We start from the raw sequence: 17,178 nt of genomic DNA, 5'->3' as shown, positions 1-17,178 counted from the left end.
GAAAGAGGTGGATAAGAGGAATCAGTTGGTCAAGACACGAGTGGCAACGTAGCAGCGATATCTTCCCACCTTACAGAACGTAACACCTTTTTATACTGAAGATAGGTCGTGTGTGTGTGTGTGTGTGTGTGTGTGTGTGTGTGTGTGTGTGTGTGTGTGTGTTCGTGTAGCGTGATGGTTTCATTCTGTGTACCAGACTTTTAGGCTGTCTCACTATAGATGAATGGGACTTTTCCCTACTTCACTTGTCTTGGACTTTGACCGGATGCAAGTGAGTGTCTCTGCAGTGTGTGTGTGTGTGTGTGTGTGTGTGTGTGTGTGGTGGTGGTGGGGGGGGGGGCAGACTTTATCTGGCGCCTTTCCCAATCCAAATCCGTTCCAGATGCCTCCTGTTTGTTTGTTGGGCTGACATGTTCGGCATTGGCACAGGTCATAATGTTCTGCCACACTCCAGGCTACAGTGACCCAGCTCTCGTTCACCTCCATATCCCCCCTGAAATCGAGTAGTGAAAATGGATAAATCGTGTTGGGAAAGAAACGCAGGAAAAAAATCTTTTCACATCAGAATCAGATCAGAGAGCAAGGTGATGAAATTATTCATCAATATTCAAGTTAGAGTAGGGCTAACTAGACAGCATCGCTCCTCCGGACAGCGCAGGAATATCCAACCATCCACCCACCCATCCATCCATCCATCCAGGGCCAACACATAGAGACAGACAACCATTGGCTCTCACAGTCACGCCTACGGTCAATTTAGAGTCTGGATTAACCTGGTCCCCTCTTGATGTCTTTGGACTGTGGAGGAAGCTGGAGTACCAGAGAGAACCCACACAGGAACAGGGAGAACATGGAGACTCACACAGAAAGACCCTGTGCTGCAGCCGGGGCTCCACCCACAACCACAGTGAGGAACACTGCTCCACTGCTCCACCCTGCAGGAATATCTCCACAAAGAAATAAATAAAGAACTATTTATTTGTAAAGATTTGACATTCTGCTGTGGAATCCTCTCACTGCATCAGTCTGTGATAAAAGCAAAGTCCAGATGTGCACAGCAAGCGTTTGCATGGATTGATGCCCTGCTTTCATTGTAGGTGAGCGACTGGTGGGAGGAATACATCTACCTGAGGAGCCGAGGTCCCATCATGGTCAACAGTAACTACTATGGCATGGTAACCTGCTGCTACTCCTCCATTTTAGTCGAAGAGGAGCTTCCTCTCTTCGATAGAGGAGCACTGGCCTCTATAGTTTGAGTTATTGGTCTTCCTCTCAATGCATCAGTGTAGGAGTTAATTTATGTGTTATTTTGTAATGTTTTGCTTTGCAGGACTTCCTGTTTGTTACGCCAACATCAGTGCAAGCAGCCAGAGCGGGCAACACCATCACTGCCATGCTGCTCTACCGCCGCAAGGTCAACCGGGAGGAACTTAAACCCGTACGTTTGAACTCCACTTCTACAGATGAGCTCATTCTCTTTGTATCCGCTTCGAGATTAAAAAAAGTTAATTAAATTCATTCTGTTCAAGCAGCATCATAATGTTGCTTTATAACTGACAGTACAGTTAAACACGTGCGTACAACATGAGGAAATAAAGTGTCGCGTTAGGGTTGCTTTGTATGAACTTAATTACCTTGACGGACGTAGATATTAACAGTCTCCTAACCATGCACGCCAACTTAAAAGTCAGCTTTGAGGGATTCTTTCATTGACCACATCAAACATGCCTTATTAACTTCAACATCTTCATCGTCACTTCATGTTACCTGTACTGTGCAAGATCCTAACAATGTTTGCGTGTGACAGAAGCCGAGCGCAACGCTAAAGTACGGTTTATAAATGCCTCTCAAACTCTCCCAGCTGTTAAGATCAGTCGTACTTACACACTCAGAAATTGTTGAATGTTATTTGTGAAATGTTTTAATTTCAACTTTTAATGTTAAATAGAAGTTTTAGAGAAAACACATGAATGGGGTGAAGAAGATCAGATAAATGTGACAAAATTAAAAAAGAACAATAATTATAGATGAGCAAGGATGTTGATGTGCTGCTTCCTCACTTTTGTTTGTGTGTGTGTGTGTGTGTGTGTGTGTGTGTGTGTGTGTGTGTGTGTGTGTGTGTGTGTGTGTGTGTGTGTGCATTAGACCCGTGTTCCCGGTACGGTCATCCCTCTGTGTGCTGCTCAGTGCGAGAGGATGTTCAACACAACACGCACACCAGGAGCTGAGACTGGTAACACACACTCACACAGCTACACACACACTTTCCCTGCTGTTCATGTGCAAGTTTCCTCTTCAAGAGCCCCTGCGTGATGTTGCCCCTCTCCTCCACAGATGTGCTGCAGCACTGGCAGGACAGTGAGTTTGTGGCAGTCTACCACAAGGGGCGCTATTTCCGTTTGTGGGTGTACCTGGCTGGTCGCCTGCTCTCTCCGAGGGAGATTGAGTATCAGATCCAGAGAATCCTGGACGACCCTTCACCTCCACAACCCGGAGAGGAAAAACTAGGAGCTCTGACAGCTGGAGACAGGTAGGAGCAACACTCACGCACTCGAGGGGATCAATTATAAGTGGAGAAGTCTCACTTTTGGGGCTCGTGCTTGATATTTTACATCTCCCCAGTGTGCCTCAAGATTTTTTGTTTTATGAACTATAAGTGGCTGCATGCTAAACTCACTCAACTCACCAGCAGAATCATTTGATCCACTCAGCGTTGTGCAAGTTCACACTTTTGAAATTGTGTTTTAAATAGTGTACGTTCACAGTCAGATAGAGATCTGATTGGCTATCAAATGTTTATGTGAACCTGGGTGACACCAGGTGCCATAACACCAGGTGCCATAACACCAGGTGCCGTGACACCAGATACGTGACACCAGGTGCCATAACACTAGGTACATGACACCAAGTGCCGTGACACCAGGTGCCGTGACTCCAGGTGCCGTGACACCAGGTACGTGACTCCAGGTACGCGACACCAGGTACGCGACACCAAGTACGCGACACCAGGTACGCGACACCAGGTGCCATAACACCAGGTACGTGACACCAGGTGCCATAACACCAGGTACGTGACACCAGGTGCCGTGACACCAGGTGCCGTGACTCCAGGTGCCGTGACACCAGGTGCCGTGACTCCAGGTGCCGTGACACCAGGTGCCGTGACTCCAGGTGCCGTGACACTGAGCGTCACACAGCTCGGAGTGTTACAGTCACAGCTGAGCTACGCTGTTCACCCCCATGAGCGTGAAAGACACTCACATCCCTGTTCGTGGTTGAAGAACGGATCCTTTCAATCCACCGTTCACCACAAATGTGAGCACTCTCGAAACGGTCGAAACATTTAAAGAAGCCTAACATGGAGGAATAGATTTGAATTACTTTGCAAGCATAGAAGTAAAACTACATTTTCTAACTACTCAATTATGAATGTACTTATACCATAAGTAAGTGAATAAGGAAAGAGTTTGGTATTGAGGCTGGTAAGCATTTTAGATAAAGAGTCCTGCAGCTGATCAAGCCAGAGAGGAGAGAGACAGAAAACACACGCAGCTACGAGAGAGGAGCAGCCAGTAGACCAGGTCATCGACAACAAAACTAAAGCAAAATATTGCTGACCGGCAGGCGACCCAGTGTGAGTGATGTCTGCGTGTCAGTGTTTGATTGACAGCAAAGGCATCACTTCTGTTGAGGTCTTGTACAGTAACAGTGAGAGATGCTTCATGACAGACACAAGCTATTTGTTTGTATGGTCAGGAGGGGGCAGCAGAGCACACAGACCTCACCACCATTGCCTCCTCATGTTGGAAAAGATCAACAGATCAGAGAGTACTCGATCAGAATATTCTGCTGATTCAGCTCTTGGTGGGTTGTTCGTTTCCACCACTTATGGAACACTAGATGCCACGGACGTTTCCATTTAAGTAACAAGCACACTGACAAATGCAGAGTCCTTAAGTGACGGACAACAATGCAAGTTAATCCAGAACAGAAGACACTGCAGTGGCTATAATCTGAGTTTATGATATTTATATTAAAGTATATGTGTAAACTGGGGCAGCTCGGTGGACCAGTGGTCTTCACTGCGGCCTCCCAGCAAGAAGGTTCCAGGTTGGAGCCCCGGCTGGAGCACGGGGTCTTTCTGTGTGGAGTCTGCATGTTCTTTCGTGTTTGTTGTGTATTGAAGTACAAAGTTACCAAAAACATCAACCTATGTAGTACCAAGTATCTTGGAAAATAAGTATTGAAAATGTTAACTTGGTTAGGTACTCCTTGCTAGTTCCGGGTTGATCCCCTGCCTTAATTCAACATCAAGGAGTGGACTGGCTGCAGCTTCCTAGCCCTGCTTCGTACAGCAGGAGACAGGGAGCAGTGGAGATCCCTGACCGCACAGCCACCCTGACACCCCTACGGCCCCCGAGGCCACCGGACGAGATGAGGTGATGATGAAACATTCCCTAGAGATTTCGGTTTATATTGACATGATGGCGTCACACAGCTGCTACACAGCTGCCAGCTGCATGTCTATGCGAGTTCCACCAGATCCCAAAGGTGCTCTGCTGGGTGGAGGTCTGTGACTGGGGACACCATTTGAGAGACTTGAGGTTAGTGACATGGTGCATTATCCTGCTGGAGGTAGCCATCAGAGGATGGTCCTCTGTGGTCATAAAGGGGAAGACATGGTCCGCAGCAGTCTTCAGGTAGGCTGTGGACTTTAAACCATGATGAATTGGAAGTGAGGGGCCCAGAGTGTGCCAAGAAGATGTCCCCCGCACTGTTAGACCAGCAGCAGCAGCCTGAACAGTGGAAAGCAGGCAGGATGGATTCATGCTCTCACGTTGCTGACCTGACCGTCTGAATGTCGCAGCACAAATCTCGACTCATTCGACCAAAAACACGTTTGACAGGAGTGTCACGGTGTGGTCTCCTGCTGCCGTAGCTCATCTGCTTCAAGGTTCCACACGCGATGCGTTCAGACTCTGCATACTGTGGTTCTAGGAAGTATCTGTTGAGTGATTGTTGACACTCTATCAGCTCCTAGCAGTCCGGCCACTCTCCTCTGACCTCCTCCACTGCTGCTCCCTGGATATTTTCTGTTTTCCGGATCATTCCCAGTCAACCATAGAGATAGTTGTGTGGAGGAAAATCCCAGCAGATCAGCTTCAGTATGTGAAGGACTCAGACCAGCTGGCCCCGTCACCATGCCATAATTCAAGTCACATTAATAACTTTTATCTGCTTTCTCTCAGGACTGTGATTCAGATTAATTTCACATCCAATTATCCTTAGATGACAAGACAGCCACTCAGACATCCATCCATCGTCATCTTCCGCTTTTTCCTACACATTAAGGGTTGCGGGGGGGGTGGAGCCTATCCCAGCGTCAACGGGCGAGAGGCGGGGTTCACCCTGGACAGGTCGCCAGTCCATCGCAGGGCCAACATAGAGAGACGAACAACCATTCACACTCACATTCACACCTACAGTCAATTTAGATTATCAATCAGCCTCGTCCCCAAATTGATGTCTTTGGACTGTGGGAGGAAGCTGGAGTACCAGAGAGAACCCACGCAGACACGGGGAGAACATGGAGACTCCACACAGAAAGATCCCATGCCCGAGCCGGGACTCGAACCCGGAACCTTCTTGCTGTGAGGCCACAGTGCTGACCACTGCACCACCGTGCAGCCCCACTCTGACATATTTGATTTAAAACTTCCTGTAACGGGCGGCATGGTGGAGCAGTGGTCAGCACTGTCCCCACCAGCAAGAAGGTTGTGGGTGGAGCCTCAGCTGGAGCACGGGGTCCTTCTGTGTGAGTCTGCATGTTCTCCCTGTTCCTGCTGGGTTCTCTCTGGTACTCCAGCTTCCTCCACAGTCCAAAGACATCAAGAGGGACCAGGTTAATCCAGACTCTAAATTGACCGTAGGCGTGGCTGGGAGAGCCAATGGTTGTCTGTCTCTATGTGTTGGCCCTGCCATGGACTGGTGACCCGTCCAGGGTGAACCCCTCCTCTAGGCTCCAGCCCCCCCACAACCCTGAACAGGATAAGCGGTAGAAAATGGATGGATTGAACTTCCTGTAACAAATTGGACAGGACAGAAAAATGTGTTTCTTTTGTAAACCAAAGACAATCAAATCTAACCTTACATCTGCTGTACTTGGCAGCGGAATAAAAAAAACATGATCTTGAAAATGAAATAAGTGTTTTTTTTTGTGTCACCTGATCTGTGACGTGTGTGTGTGAGCAGGTGTCTGCAAGAACGTGTCTGAAGCATCTCTGGTGCATGTGTGTGAACCTCCCTCCAGGGTTCCTTGGTCTCAGATGAGGAAGCAGCACTTCAGCAGTGGCGTCAACAAGCGCTCTCTGGACGCCATCGAGAGGGCGGCCTTCTTTGTCACCTTGGATGATGAAGAGCAAGGCATGAGGGGAGAGGACCCAGCAGGGAACCTGGACCACTATGCGAAGTCGCTGCTCCATGGCAAATGTTACGACAGGTGAGGACGATGCAGGAGAAGAAACCTGAGGGAGGACATTGCTGCGACCAAAAGCTTTCTCTTGTCCTGAAATGTACCCTCCTGGACGATGAGTGGGGGAAAGTCAGCATGATGACCCTGTCATGTCTGACTCCTCTGGTCCGGACAAGTCCACTTTTCAATTTAGACCGAGGCTAAACTTCCATTTCCAGGTGGACCGTGGTGTGGAAGGAAACAGACCAAGTATAAGGAGCAAATGCATCGGCACTTGTAGGAGTTTTAGGTTAGAAGCTGAGATGGTTAATAACGTACCTTACTTATAAATGCAGCAAAAACAATGCTCTGACTGAAATGCCCCCACTGGCTTGGAGCTGCTGCAGCGGGCCTGTACGATCCCAGCGGCCTCCTCATTCTGAGCATGTAACGTCGTTGACCATGTTTGGAGCACTTGACAGTTTGACTTCGACAAAACCAAACACACCGAGTTCTAAATGCTGATAAAACTGAACTAGAGGCGTGAGACGGACCTGAGGCCACCTGTCAGGTGGGAGGGGGACAGCAGAAATCCACCTGGAGCTGGTTTGGAGGCCCTGCCTGACGCAGCCATGAGAACATTTAGACTCACGTGTAACTCGTTCTTTTTGCTGTGGTGAGGCAACATAGTGAAACGATAACATACACCATTTGATCATCGTTTCTGATATTGAGACGAATGGACTTGCCAGTCTAGTTTTGAGAGATTATTATGTTATTAATCAATTAAAAAGTTCTTTGATTAACAGTCATTAGGTCATTTATGTAGAAAAACTGGATTTCTGTTCTCTTGCGAAGGTACGCTTCTGTATAAGTGACTGTCACGGTTCGTTGCCAAATGAAACTGACAGTTTGTCATAACAGTAATGCGGTATGTTCACGGCGGGGATTTCTCTTCAGGGGTTTCTGGAATCACTTGGACCAGGAGTGAGCTGAGATGAGACAAAGGCAAACCACCCTGAGAAATCATGATGGGTTTTGAGATTCTCATCACAGTTGTTGTTTCTGCTTCTTTTTAACCGCAAATCAACCACCAGCTTTTAAGATAAACTGATCAAATGCAAGTGGTCAAGGAAATTAACTCCATTTTTATCATGTAGGATTGTCAAGTAACGCCTACAGAGAGTTCAAATCATTTCAAAACTTTATCTCCGTCGGTCGAACTGTTAAAGTAGAAAAGGACTTCCTGCAGTGAGGAAGGGAAAGGCTGCAGCTCGTCTTATCTCCCGTCCCCCTGGACTTGGCCAGATGCTATGTGAGGAATGAGACTTCCATCTTGTCACGTATTTATTTCACTGTGACTGAGATACACTGTGAGATTCCTCTCTAACTCTGCTCATCTCAAACAGCAAGGCAGACCTGTCACAGCCTTTGAACTGCTGTATATTACATTATACATCTCATATTGTTTGTATTTCTGATTTATGTCAATTGTCGTGGGACTACAGGTGTATATTAGTAATCCTGTTTGCTATACTTCATATGCATTGGCCCTTTTGAAATAGTCTGTTTAAGATATGGAAATATTTCTTTGAATTCAAATAGGACAAAATGTACTCATGTAACGGAATTTTTTCATTGAAGTAGAAGATGTGAGGGTGACGTGCGCTGTTCTTCCATTCAGGATGATTTCTCCTCTCAACGCCTGTGTCCCCACTTCTCTCCGTCTCCCTCCTTTCTTCTCTCAGGTGGTTCGATAAATCCTTTTCCATTGTGATCTACAAGAATGGGAAGAACGGACTGAACGCAGAGCATTCCTGGGCTGATGCGCCGACCGTGGCTCACCTTTGGGAGGTGCGTACGTGTGTGACTGTCCATTTTGAGAACGTGAGGATTTTCTTGGTTCTGGGATTGAGGTCACGCATGCAGTTGTTGTATGTAAGGTTAGAACCCTGAGTAACCTCACTGAGACAGCCAGCTAGTCGTGTGTGTCTGAACCTATGGGGCCTCATAAATGTGGCTGCTCTCTTATATGAGAAATAAGACCCCTTTCCATTATTCCTCCTCTTTCTTCATTCTTTTTCTACTCTGTCGTTTCAGCCACGCTCATGTGGAACGTTGCCTATGTCGCCATCTTCCAGCGGCATTGACGACCCTATTTTATTCACTCCGAACTTGAAATTTGCCTGACAGTCAAATGGAAACAACAATGGCCTGTTTCCTTTCACACCATTAATTCCAGACTGTTCCTCCGAGGTGAAGGGAGTGAAACTGCATTGCCTGTTTGAGAGACCCTTTTATAAGAATTGTCTGCATGTAAAAGAACACAAAACCAAAAAGAAAAAAAAAAGAAGGCAAGAAAACTGGCACAGATAATTAGTGTCATTCATGAAAGGTTCCTTATGGACAGATTTTTTTCTCACATGTGATTGGATTCTATTAAAAGCAACAGTGGAGTTTTTGAGTGTTGCACAACCTTCCGTGTGTAAGAGCATTTCATGAATGAGGCCCTACTTTTTCCATCACCGCTGCAGATCAACACATGCCGTGCTTTGTACTGCCTCTTCTTTGTGCTCAACAGTTTGCGTGGTTGATGATTCATTCCACGATGGAAATGTCTGGGGGGGGGGGTGTTAACTGTCATGTGCATCTCCAGGGGAACTTCTGAAAGTGTTGTTTTTTTCCCACAATAATCATGCAACTTCTTCAAATATCTTCATCTTTTGTTGAACGCTTACGAGGCAATTTCAGGAAGTTCCTCTGCACTTTCCACTAAAGGGAAGACAAATAATACACAGATTTGAAATTAAAAGAGTGCAGTGCACCTTTGGTTGGGCTGTGCAATGAAACCAATACACAACAATGTTTTTTTCACAATACTAAATCAACAACACCCCTGAGCATCGATGTTGTATTAAAGTACTTTGTGTTTTGCTGATATGGCAGTTGTTGTTCAGTCTTCGTGTTGGGTGTGGAGGAGGATGGCAGCTAAACTAAGTTCATTAACCACGCACAACTGTGCAACTCTGTGAATATTATTCTTCAAAAACTGAAATGGAAAATTTCGACTGAAATGGTTTTGACTCTCATGCCTTCCCCGTATAAAGAGACGACAGGACGCAGCACATGATGACATCACCACTCTTTTTGTACGTTTCCTCAGTTCACGCTGGCCACCGATACGTTCCAGCTGGGCTACACTGAAGATGGACACTGTAAGGGTGAGGTGGACCGCTCTCTGCCCCACCCTCAGAGGCTGCTGTGGGACATCCCTTCAGAGGTACGAGCTCGAGCTGCCCTCACTCTGCCCCCTCCATCTCTGGAGCGATTTGTTCTCACCGCTCATGTCTGACACAGCTGATGGGATCCTTTCACATGTTGGAATGATCCTACCTGAGTGGTTTCCTTGAGTTTGTTACTGCAAGTGTTGACCCGCTGGCAGCCAGCTGCTCTATGTATGCCATTATTTCACTCAAGAGTTGGTAGGGTTTTTTTTTTCTTCTCTCTCCTCCCACTCGCTCACTAAAAACAGGAAAGGTAAATTCTGAGCGTGTGCATTTTGATTTTTTTTTCATTCATTGGAAAAAACAATGCCGTCAACCATTAGCTGGAGGTTTATAGTAATGGTGGTAATTCAGTCTCGCATTAAGTATAATCAGCCAAACCTCTGTGTTGAGTCGCTGGACTGGCAAAGCTGATATTGGTAGGCAAGTAACAAGGTCCTCTGACAGAAGCATTTCTTGCCATTTTAAACCTTTAATCTTTTATTAAACAGAAGCTTCTCAGGTGGAAATCCAACAATCCGTGTGTGTGATGATCATGTGACGCTAATGTAGGGTAAATAATTAGATTAAAGACTTTTATTATTATTATTATGATTGTTCACTTATAGTGCAACACAAGTGAGAAACAATTGGAGCAACTGAAGGATTTTAACCTTGATGAGACTTCCTCTTTTCCAGTCACACTAGAGGTGTGGCTCAGAGGAAAGCAGGCAGCAAAAACTAGAATAGACAAATCCTGAAATTAAGACCTTAGATATGACATTAAACATTTCAGAAATATTGTTTTACTTCTGCCTGGATCTGCTCAACCTGCCTGCTAAAGGAAGGTTCTGGTGGCTGCTGCTTCAGTACGTGCTTGCTGATGGAGGATTGTTGGGTGGAGGTTCATTGAAGGAGGGAGGTGCTGGACCTGCTCTACTTGGAAGGAGTCAGGAGGGAACTTTGGTTGGGGTTTTGCACACAAAAATAAAACTTACTTGACTTGACTTCAGATCAGCTCTTTGTAAACATCTTTAAATCAGCCCTTGTGTAAGACTCCAGTGTTCCCAAACCTAAAAGACACATGATGAATGTGTTAGGCTCATTGTTGTCCCCCCATATTTCAGTCTATTTATTTGAAGGTGGGTGTATTCACCTCTCTTATTCAGCACGTTCATGTGAGAAGCACGAATGGAGCTGTGTGACTGAGTCTTTAGGTGTGGAACCTGATCACATGAGTCACTGGTGCCTCAGGGCAGGTCCAGGCTGGATTGTAAGTGTCGAAGCCACATTTTCATTAAACACAAAAGCAGTGGAGAATGATGGCATAGTGAATAAATGTTGTGGAAATCACATTGTGAACAATCCCATTGAGACAGATGATGACCCTGCTTGATGGAATGTTTCAGTCAGACTAATTTGGCAAAGGCAATATCTTCCTTAAGACAATAATGTGACATCCAGACTTCTTTAAATAGTCATTATTTTCAAGTAGATGTTCGAGTGTTTTGACAGAATTAAGTTCCACCTGAACAGCAAATGAAAAAAAAATGAGCATGGGAAAGCCAAGGAAGTGCAGTACAGACAGTGAAGATATGGAACGTTGTATTGTCTGGCTGCTTAGTGGGAATTCTGTCATTCTGCTTCAAAGATGCAGCATCATGTGATGCTCCTGGACACTTCCTGGGGTCATGGGGTGTTTGGGGTCTTTCAACAATCAGACACCCTCACCCAGGCAACCCAGCTGGGGTGATCAAGTCCTAGCTTGTGTCCCGGAAGCGACTACCCCACCCATGGCTCTCCTCTCCTGATCCACAGCCACCTTGAAGTAACTTCTGCTTCCTCCGTGACCAACTTGATGGCCCTTTGCTTGCTGGCCTCTGTGATGCCAAGCATACTATATGCCCTGTAGAGGGATTGGCATCCTTCGGCATCCAACTTCAAAAGACTCGCACGTAGCTCGCCACCCATTACATCTGCATTCTTCCACCAACTCTGAGTACTTTGCCTTCTTCCTCTCGTTGGCCTCCTCAATGTGGTCTTCCCACCGGACAGTGAGTTTGAGGAGGATGACCTGCTTTGAGGCTTGGGAAAACAGCACGATACCTGGCCTCAATGTTGTTATAGCGGCAGCTTCTGGGTACCTCAGTTGCCTCCCCAAGTCAACCTTCAGCTCCCAGTCTTGTGCTGTTGCCAGCAAGTCAGCAGAGGTGTCCTTGGCAGCTTCTAGAGGCTTCCTCCCAGCTTTGACAAATGCAATGGACCTCTTCACCGGTCAGAAGCACTTGCAGTGGCTGATCCCACAGCAGATGGTGTCAGCTATGACCTTCAAGACTTGGTCATGTCACCAACAGTGGCGCCCATCTGCCAGGGCTTTTGTACATCTGCTGAGGATGTGCGCTAGAGTCCCTAACCTCTGGCACAGCAGGTAAGCTGGTGACTCCAGCTTCCTCCAGCAGAATAAATTAGAAGGGCTTTGGAGAATGTCATAGACAGCCTGGATGAGGAATATAATCCGTTGTGGCTCAGCTTTCCAAATCTCGGCCCAAGCAGGTGAGCAGGTCGATTGATTGACCGGAGCCTCTGGGACAGTCGGTGGCGCCATACACCCTTACAGCTACAGTTTCCTCCACTTCCATCACATGCTAAACAAGTCAACTCGCGTCCTTGAGGTCAACTAAACTTAGACATGCCAAGGAACTGAGAGTCCCATGCACATAATGTGTTGGAGTGAAAACACCCTGCCTCTGTCCCTGGAGGTATGTTGGCCTCATGCCTCAAACAACTTACACTAATACCTCACAATTATAAGTACAAATACAAGCTCATCTCAAGCTTTCACTTTCTTACACTTTCTCTCTTTCTCAAGAGTTCAGTGAAAGTGTCCTCCAAGAGTGACGCAAGCTCACGCAACCCCCCGTTCATGTGAAATGCACAAAATCTTTCCTTTTCCAACAAGAACTGAAGAGCTCAGAGAGCTCTGACAAATGTGTCAAAATCATGAATGCTTTGCTGAATCCTCATTATTTCAGTCCACTTGTGGCAGTTGCCTGTTTCTTGTCCTGTTTGACTACAGCTCACCCCCCTACACAATAACAGTTCATTGAAATGGATCCAAACTTTTACAGGATCCGCATCTTAAAATTAAAGTAAACAAATGCCACAGTTCATAGCTGTGAAGATCATTTGGGAGTTTTCCCTGGTCAAAAGTCCCCTGGTCACAAATGCTGAAGTATTTAGACTAAATAAAGTTATGAGCTTCCCAGGGAGGGAGGGGTGTTCCCTCCAGGGCTCAGAGCTGCTGGCCTGAACCCACACAGTTCTGATTTCTGGTGATACAACTCAGGAACTGCAGCAGGAAAAACCATGCCACAGCTTTGAGAAGCCTGTAAAACTGAATGGAATCTCATTCTTTATGCATTTTCTGATTCAGAGAACCAATGCATTTATTTCTGACAAGCATTTTCTAATATATATATATATTTACACAGTGAAATCATAGGATTAGCTGCAATAATTGATTTTCATTTCTTCTAAATTTTAGTTTTACTTTTTGTTTCACTAAATGGATGTAGCGATAATGTTTAATGGTATGATAACATGTTAATATTCAGATCTTTGATAATTTGGCACACTTTGTCCATAATTTACCCTCCCTGTATGTAACCTTTGGTTATGGCCAATTGCTGTAACGTTGTATTTATGAAAAGGTTGCAGGGTTTCTGACGAGACACATTTGTCCTCAAGGTATTTATTTATTTATTAGCATTCATGCTTGATGGGTATTTGTAAGTATTTTCTCTCATCTCTGTCACTTCTTTACTTTTTGAATTTTTATGCTGTGAGATTGTTTCCGTCAATGATGAAATTAAGAGAGGTGGTTGTACTGTTAAGAAGTGCGGAGGAAGAACAGAGGAATTCTTGATCTGCCTTCTTCTGAACTCTTTGGCCAATCAAACTTGAAGCACTTTCTCGTACTTAATGAGGTTTTGCCTCCAGTCTAAATTCTTGGTTGTGTTGTACGTCGCGTTGGACAAAAGCGTCTGCCAAACGAAATTGTAGAATTGTAGAAGTAGCTTTCACTGTAGTTGTGAGGTTAATGCACTCTTCAACACCATGGTGTTGTGGTTTGGTTGCCATTGAACAAAACAGACTGGGACTGGTATCGCGGTGTCTTGGGTAGCAAATATCTCTGGGACTACAACATGATATTGTAAATGAGAATTCAGTATCAGGAATTCACATTTCACTTCACGGTCCAGACGCATTTACACTGCTGTATGTTTTAATAGGTCTTTGTTTCTCTGTCTTATTATTGACAGATCATACCTTGGATAAGATGTTGTTTGTTGGGAAGTCTCACACACACACAGACACACACACACAGATACACACATTGAAGAACAATAATGAGCAAACAGGAAGCCTCTTGAGGCGACTGCTTTAGCACGCACTTTCCAAGCTTTCAGTTTCATGAAAAATGGGTGTGTTTATATTATTCCAGAGAAAATTGTACCTGGGCTTTGTCTTTAGAACTGTGGCCGACGGCTTGATTGTGTAGAGAAGCAAACTTGTGCACATATCGAGGAAGATGCAGCGAATGAGAGGTGAATAAATTATGGAGATATAATCAGAATGATACAAAATGTGTCTTCAAGCTATTGTGGGGGCAACCTGGCCCGCTCTCCCTGCCTCCCCTCCCATGAACCGGTCTGCCATCCAGTCCCCCATCAAGCTGGCTTGCTCTCCCTGCCTCCCCTTCCATGAACCAGTCTACCATCCAGTCCCCCATCAAGCTGGCTTGCTCTCCCTGCCTCCCCTCCCATGAACCAGTCTGCCATCCAGTCCCCCATCAAGCTGGCTTGCTCTCCCTGCCTCCCCTTCCATGAACCAGTCTGCCATCCAGTCCCCCATCAAGCTGGCTTGCTCTCCCTGCCTCCCCTCCCATGAACCAGTCTGCCATCCAGTCCCCCATCAAGCTGGCTTGCTCTCCCTGCCTCCCCTCCCATGAACCAGTCTGCCATCCAGTCCCCCATCAAGCTGGCTTGCTCTCCCTGCCTCCCCTTCCAGAAGCTTCCTTCTTCAACTGTTATTAACATTTCCATGTTTCCCACATTTTGCATTGTAAACTGTTTTCTTGTCTGTAACAACATCTCCTGCACGTCTGTCCCTCCTGGTGAGGGATCCTCCTCTGTTGCTCACCCTGAGGTTTCTCAGATTTTTCCCTGTTCAAAGGGTTTTCTATGGAGTTTTTCCTCAGTCGATGTGAGCGTCTAAGGCAGGGGTGGGCAATCATGTGCCATGGAGGGCCGTGTGTATGCAGGTTCTCCTTCCAACCAAACACTTTAACAGGTGATTCCACTGATTAACACACCTTCAGCCACAGAAGAATCAGTGGAAAATCGCCTATATAACCGTAGTCGTAGTAAATAAAATGCAAAAATAATAATGTATTAATAAAAATTAAATTAAGAAATAACTGTTCTTCATTTTCATTAAAAAAAAAATCATTTTCATGTTTTTTTTTTTTTGTCGACGCCAAAGGGAGCCGCAACAAGGAGCCTGAAGAGCCGCATGCGGCTCCGGAGCGGCAGGTTGCCGACCCCTGCCACCCCTGGTCTGAGGGCAGAGGATGTTGTTATGATGCCATGTAAAGCCCTTTGAGACAAACTGGTGGTGAAAACAGGCAAACAAATAAAACTGCCTTGCCTTGCCTAACCAGAAGCCAGTGTCCCGTCTGCGTCCTTCTTCACTGTTCGTAGTGGAAGTCCACCAATGCTGCATACTTAGAAGTTAGCAGGGACCTAAGCGGAAGTAGCTAGTAGCTGGAAGAGCAAACAGGGTGTAAATTGTGGTGGCAGAGCCAGAATGTCTACAATTCTACAGTTTCATTTGGTAGATGCTTTTGTCCAAAGCGACAAAAGGAGGAAAAGCCTGAGTGGGTACACAGTGCTTCAAGTTTGAATGTCGACACATTCGTCTTCTTGTGGGTGTGAAAATATTTGGTAAGCAGGGCAAGAATGTGTGGGGCGTTTATTTCTATGAAATATGATGCAGTCATGTTTCAATAAGAATTTTGTATAGAATACCAAACTTTATATGTAATGTCAATAAAAGACCAGAGTAGTAACCTTTTCTCTCCTCCTCTGTCCTCCAGGTTCAGGCTCAGGTGTGCAGTTCCCTGACTGTTGCCCAGGCGCTGGCTGATGATGTCGACTGTCACGTCTTTCCGTTCAGAGAGTTCGGAAAAGGGCAAATCAAGAAGCTTCGAATCAGCCCCGACGCATTCATACAGATCGGCTTACAGCTGGCATACTACAGGGTAACAGAATCCCCCATGGAGGGTGTCCAGTGGTAGAAATGTGTTTTCCATTTATTGCATTGTTATCAGAACTGTTTGAGCGCTCTGAGACATGTGACCGCAGCTGGGACAGAAACATCTGCTGCAATGAATATGTAACAAAGCTTATTTTCAAGGCCAAAATGTGCAAATTGGTTTGTTCCTGAGAGCAGCCCCGACTTGTTCAGAGCAAAAGACATAACAAAAGAAAGGTAAATGAGCGTACAATTAAAAAATATGAAGACAATCTGTAAAAATAGGGGAAATAAGCTTCAATAGATGAGCGATAAAGCAAGGGAATACAAGTCAGTGCAGCGACACTGAGATATGTGATGGGAAGTCCCCAATCACATTTGATAAACTGAAGTGGCAAACTGAGAAGTCTTGATTCATACTGTAGGAACGACACAGATCCCTCCCAGATCGTTCCAAACATGCGGTGCGTAAAAAGATGCTGCTACTGTGGGGTTGAGAGCGAGTAAGGACCCAGGCAGGGCCGCTCTGAGCCACTGCAAACCTCACACACCTTACAAACACCTTTATAACAGCCAGTTGCACTGAAGATAACATGTCGTCACTCCTCCTGAGACATGTTTTAATAATAGACATTGTCTTTTTAAAATTCGGGTCAAGCATCTGTTTCTGAACACCCAAGGGCACCGTTTGGTGTAACCTAGTCAAGTCAAGTCAAGTCAGTTTTATGTCTATAGCACCAAACCACAACCAAAGTTATCTCATGACTCTGTCCAAGTAGAGCCGGTCTAGCACCTCACTCCTTCAATGAACCTCCACCCAACAATCCTCCATCAGCAGCACATCCTGCAACAGCAGCGACAAAAACCTTCCTTTTATCAGGCAGGAACGTCGAGCAGATCCAGGCTCAATGGGGACGGCCTTCTGCTTTGACTGGTTGGGGGGAAAGAGAGCAGGAGAGCGGGGCAGAGACAAAGACAGACAATGGAGGAAGACAGATATGCAGAGGGAAACCTACATCCTCTTCATTCAGCTGCGCACCCAGTGAGCCAGAAACACTTTGAGTGACGCTAAAAACAAACCAAAACACTTCCAGTTCTGTTGTGCTGTGAATGAGGGAGAGAAAGTCGTTCCATTTGAATGCAGCAGCT

At 46.0% G+C, this 17,178-nt stretch overlaps 1 protein-coding gene across 1 annotated transcript in view; it reads left to right on the top strand.

Annotated features, from left to right (window-relative positions):
* Nucleotides 1-17,178, top strand: part of cpt1a2b (carnitine palmitoyltransferase 1A2b) — a 42,873-nt gene that overhangs the window by 14,027 nt on the left and 11,668 nt on the right. Inside the window, exons 9-16 of the mRNA XM_086185769.1 lie at nt 1,098-1,175; nt 1,331-1,438; nt 2,146-2,233; nt 2,335-2,530; nt 6,311-6,499; nt 8,200-8,305; nt 9,615-9,731; nt 15,872-16,036. Of these exons, the coding sequence (XP_086041895.1) occupies nt 1,098-1,175; nt 1,331-1,438; nt 2,146-2,233; nt 2,335-2,530; nt 6,311-6,499; nt 8,200-8,305; nt 9,615-9,731; nt 15,872-16,036 (1,047 nt within the window). The remainder of the gene's footprint in view (nt 1-1,097; nt 1,176-1,330; nt 1,439-2,145; nt 2,234-2,334; nt 2,531-6,310; nt 6,500-8,199; nt 8,306-9,614; nt 9,732-15,871; nt 16,037-17,178) is intronic.

The sequence above is a fragment of the Aulostomus chinensis genome, chromosome 18 (assembly GCF_037954235.1).
Source record: "Aulostomus chinensis isolate RoL2024-O1b breed Wild chromosome 18, RoL_Achi_v1.0, whole genome shotgun sequence".
In the NCBI taxonomy this organism is placed as follows: Eukaryota; Metazoa; Chordata; class Actinopteri; order Syngnathiformes; family Aulostomidae; genus Aulostomus; species Aulostomus chinensis.
The sequence above is the reverse complement of the archived record's forward strand: the minus strand, read 5'-3'. Positions and strand labels throughout refer to the sequence as shown.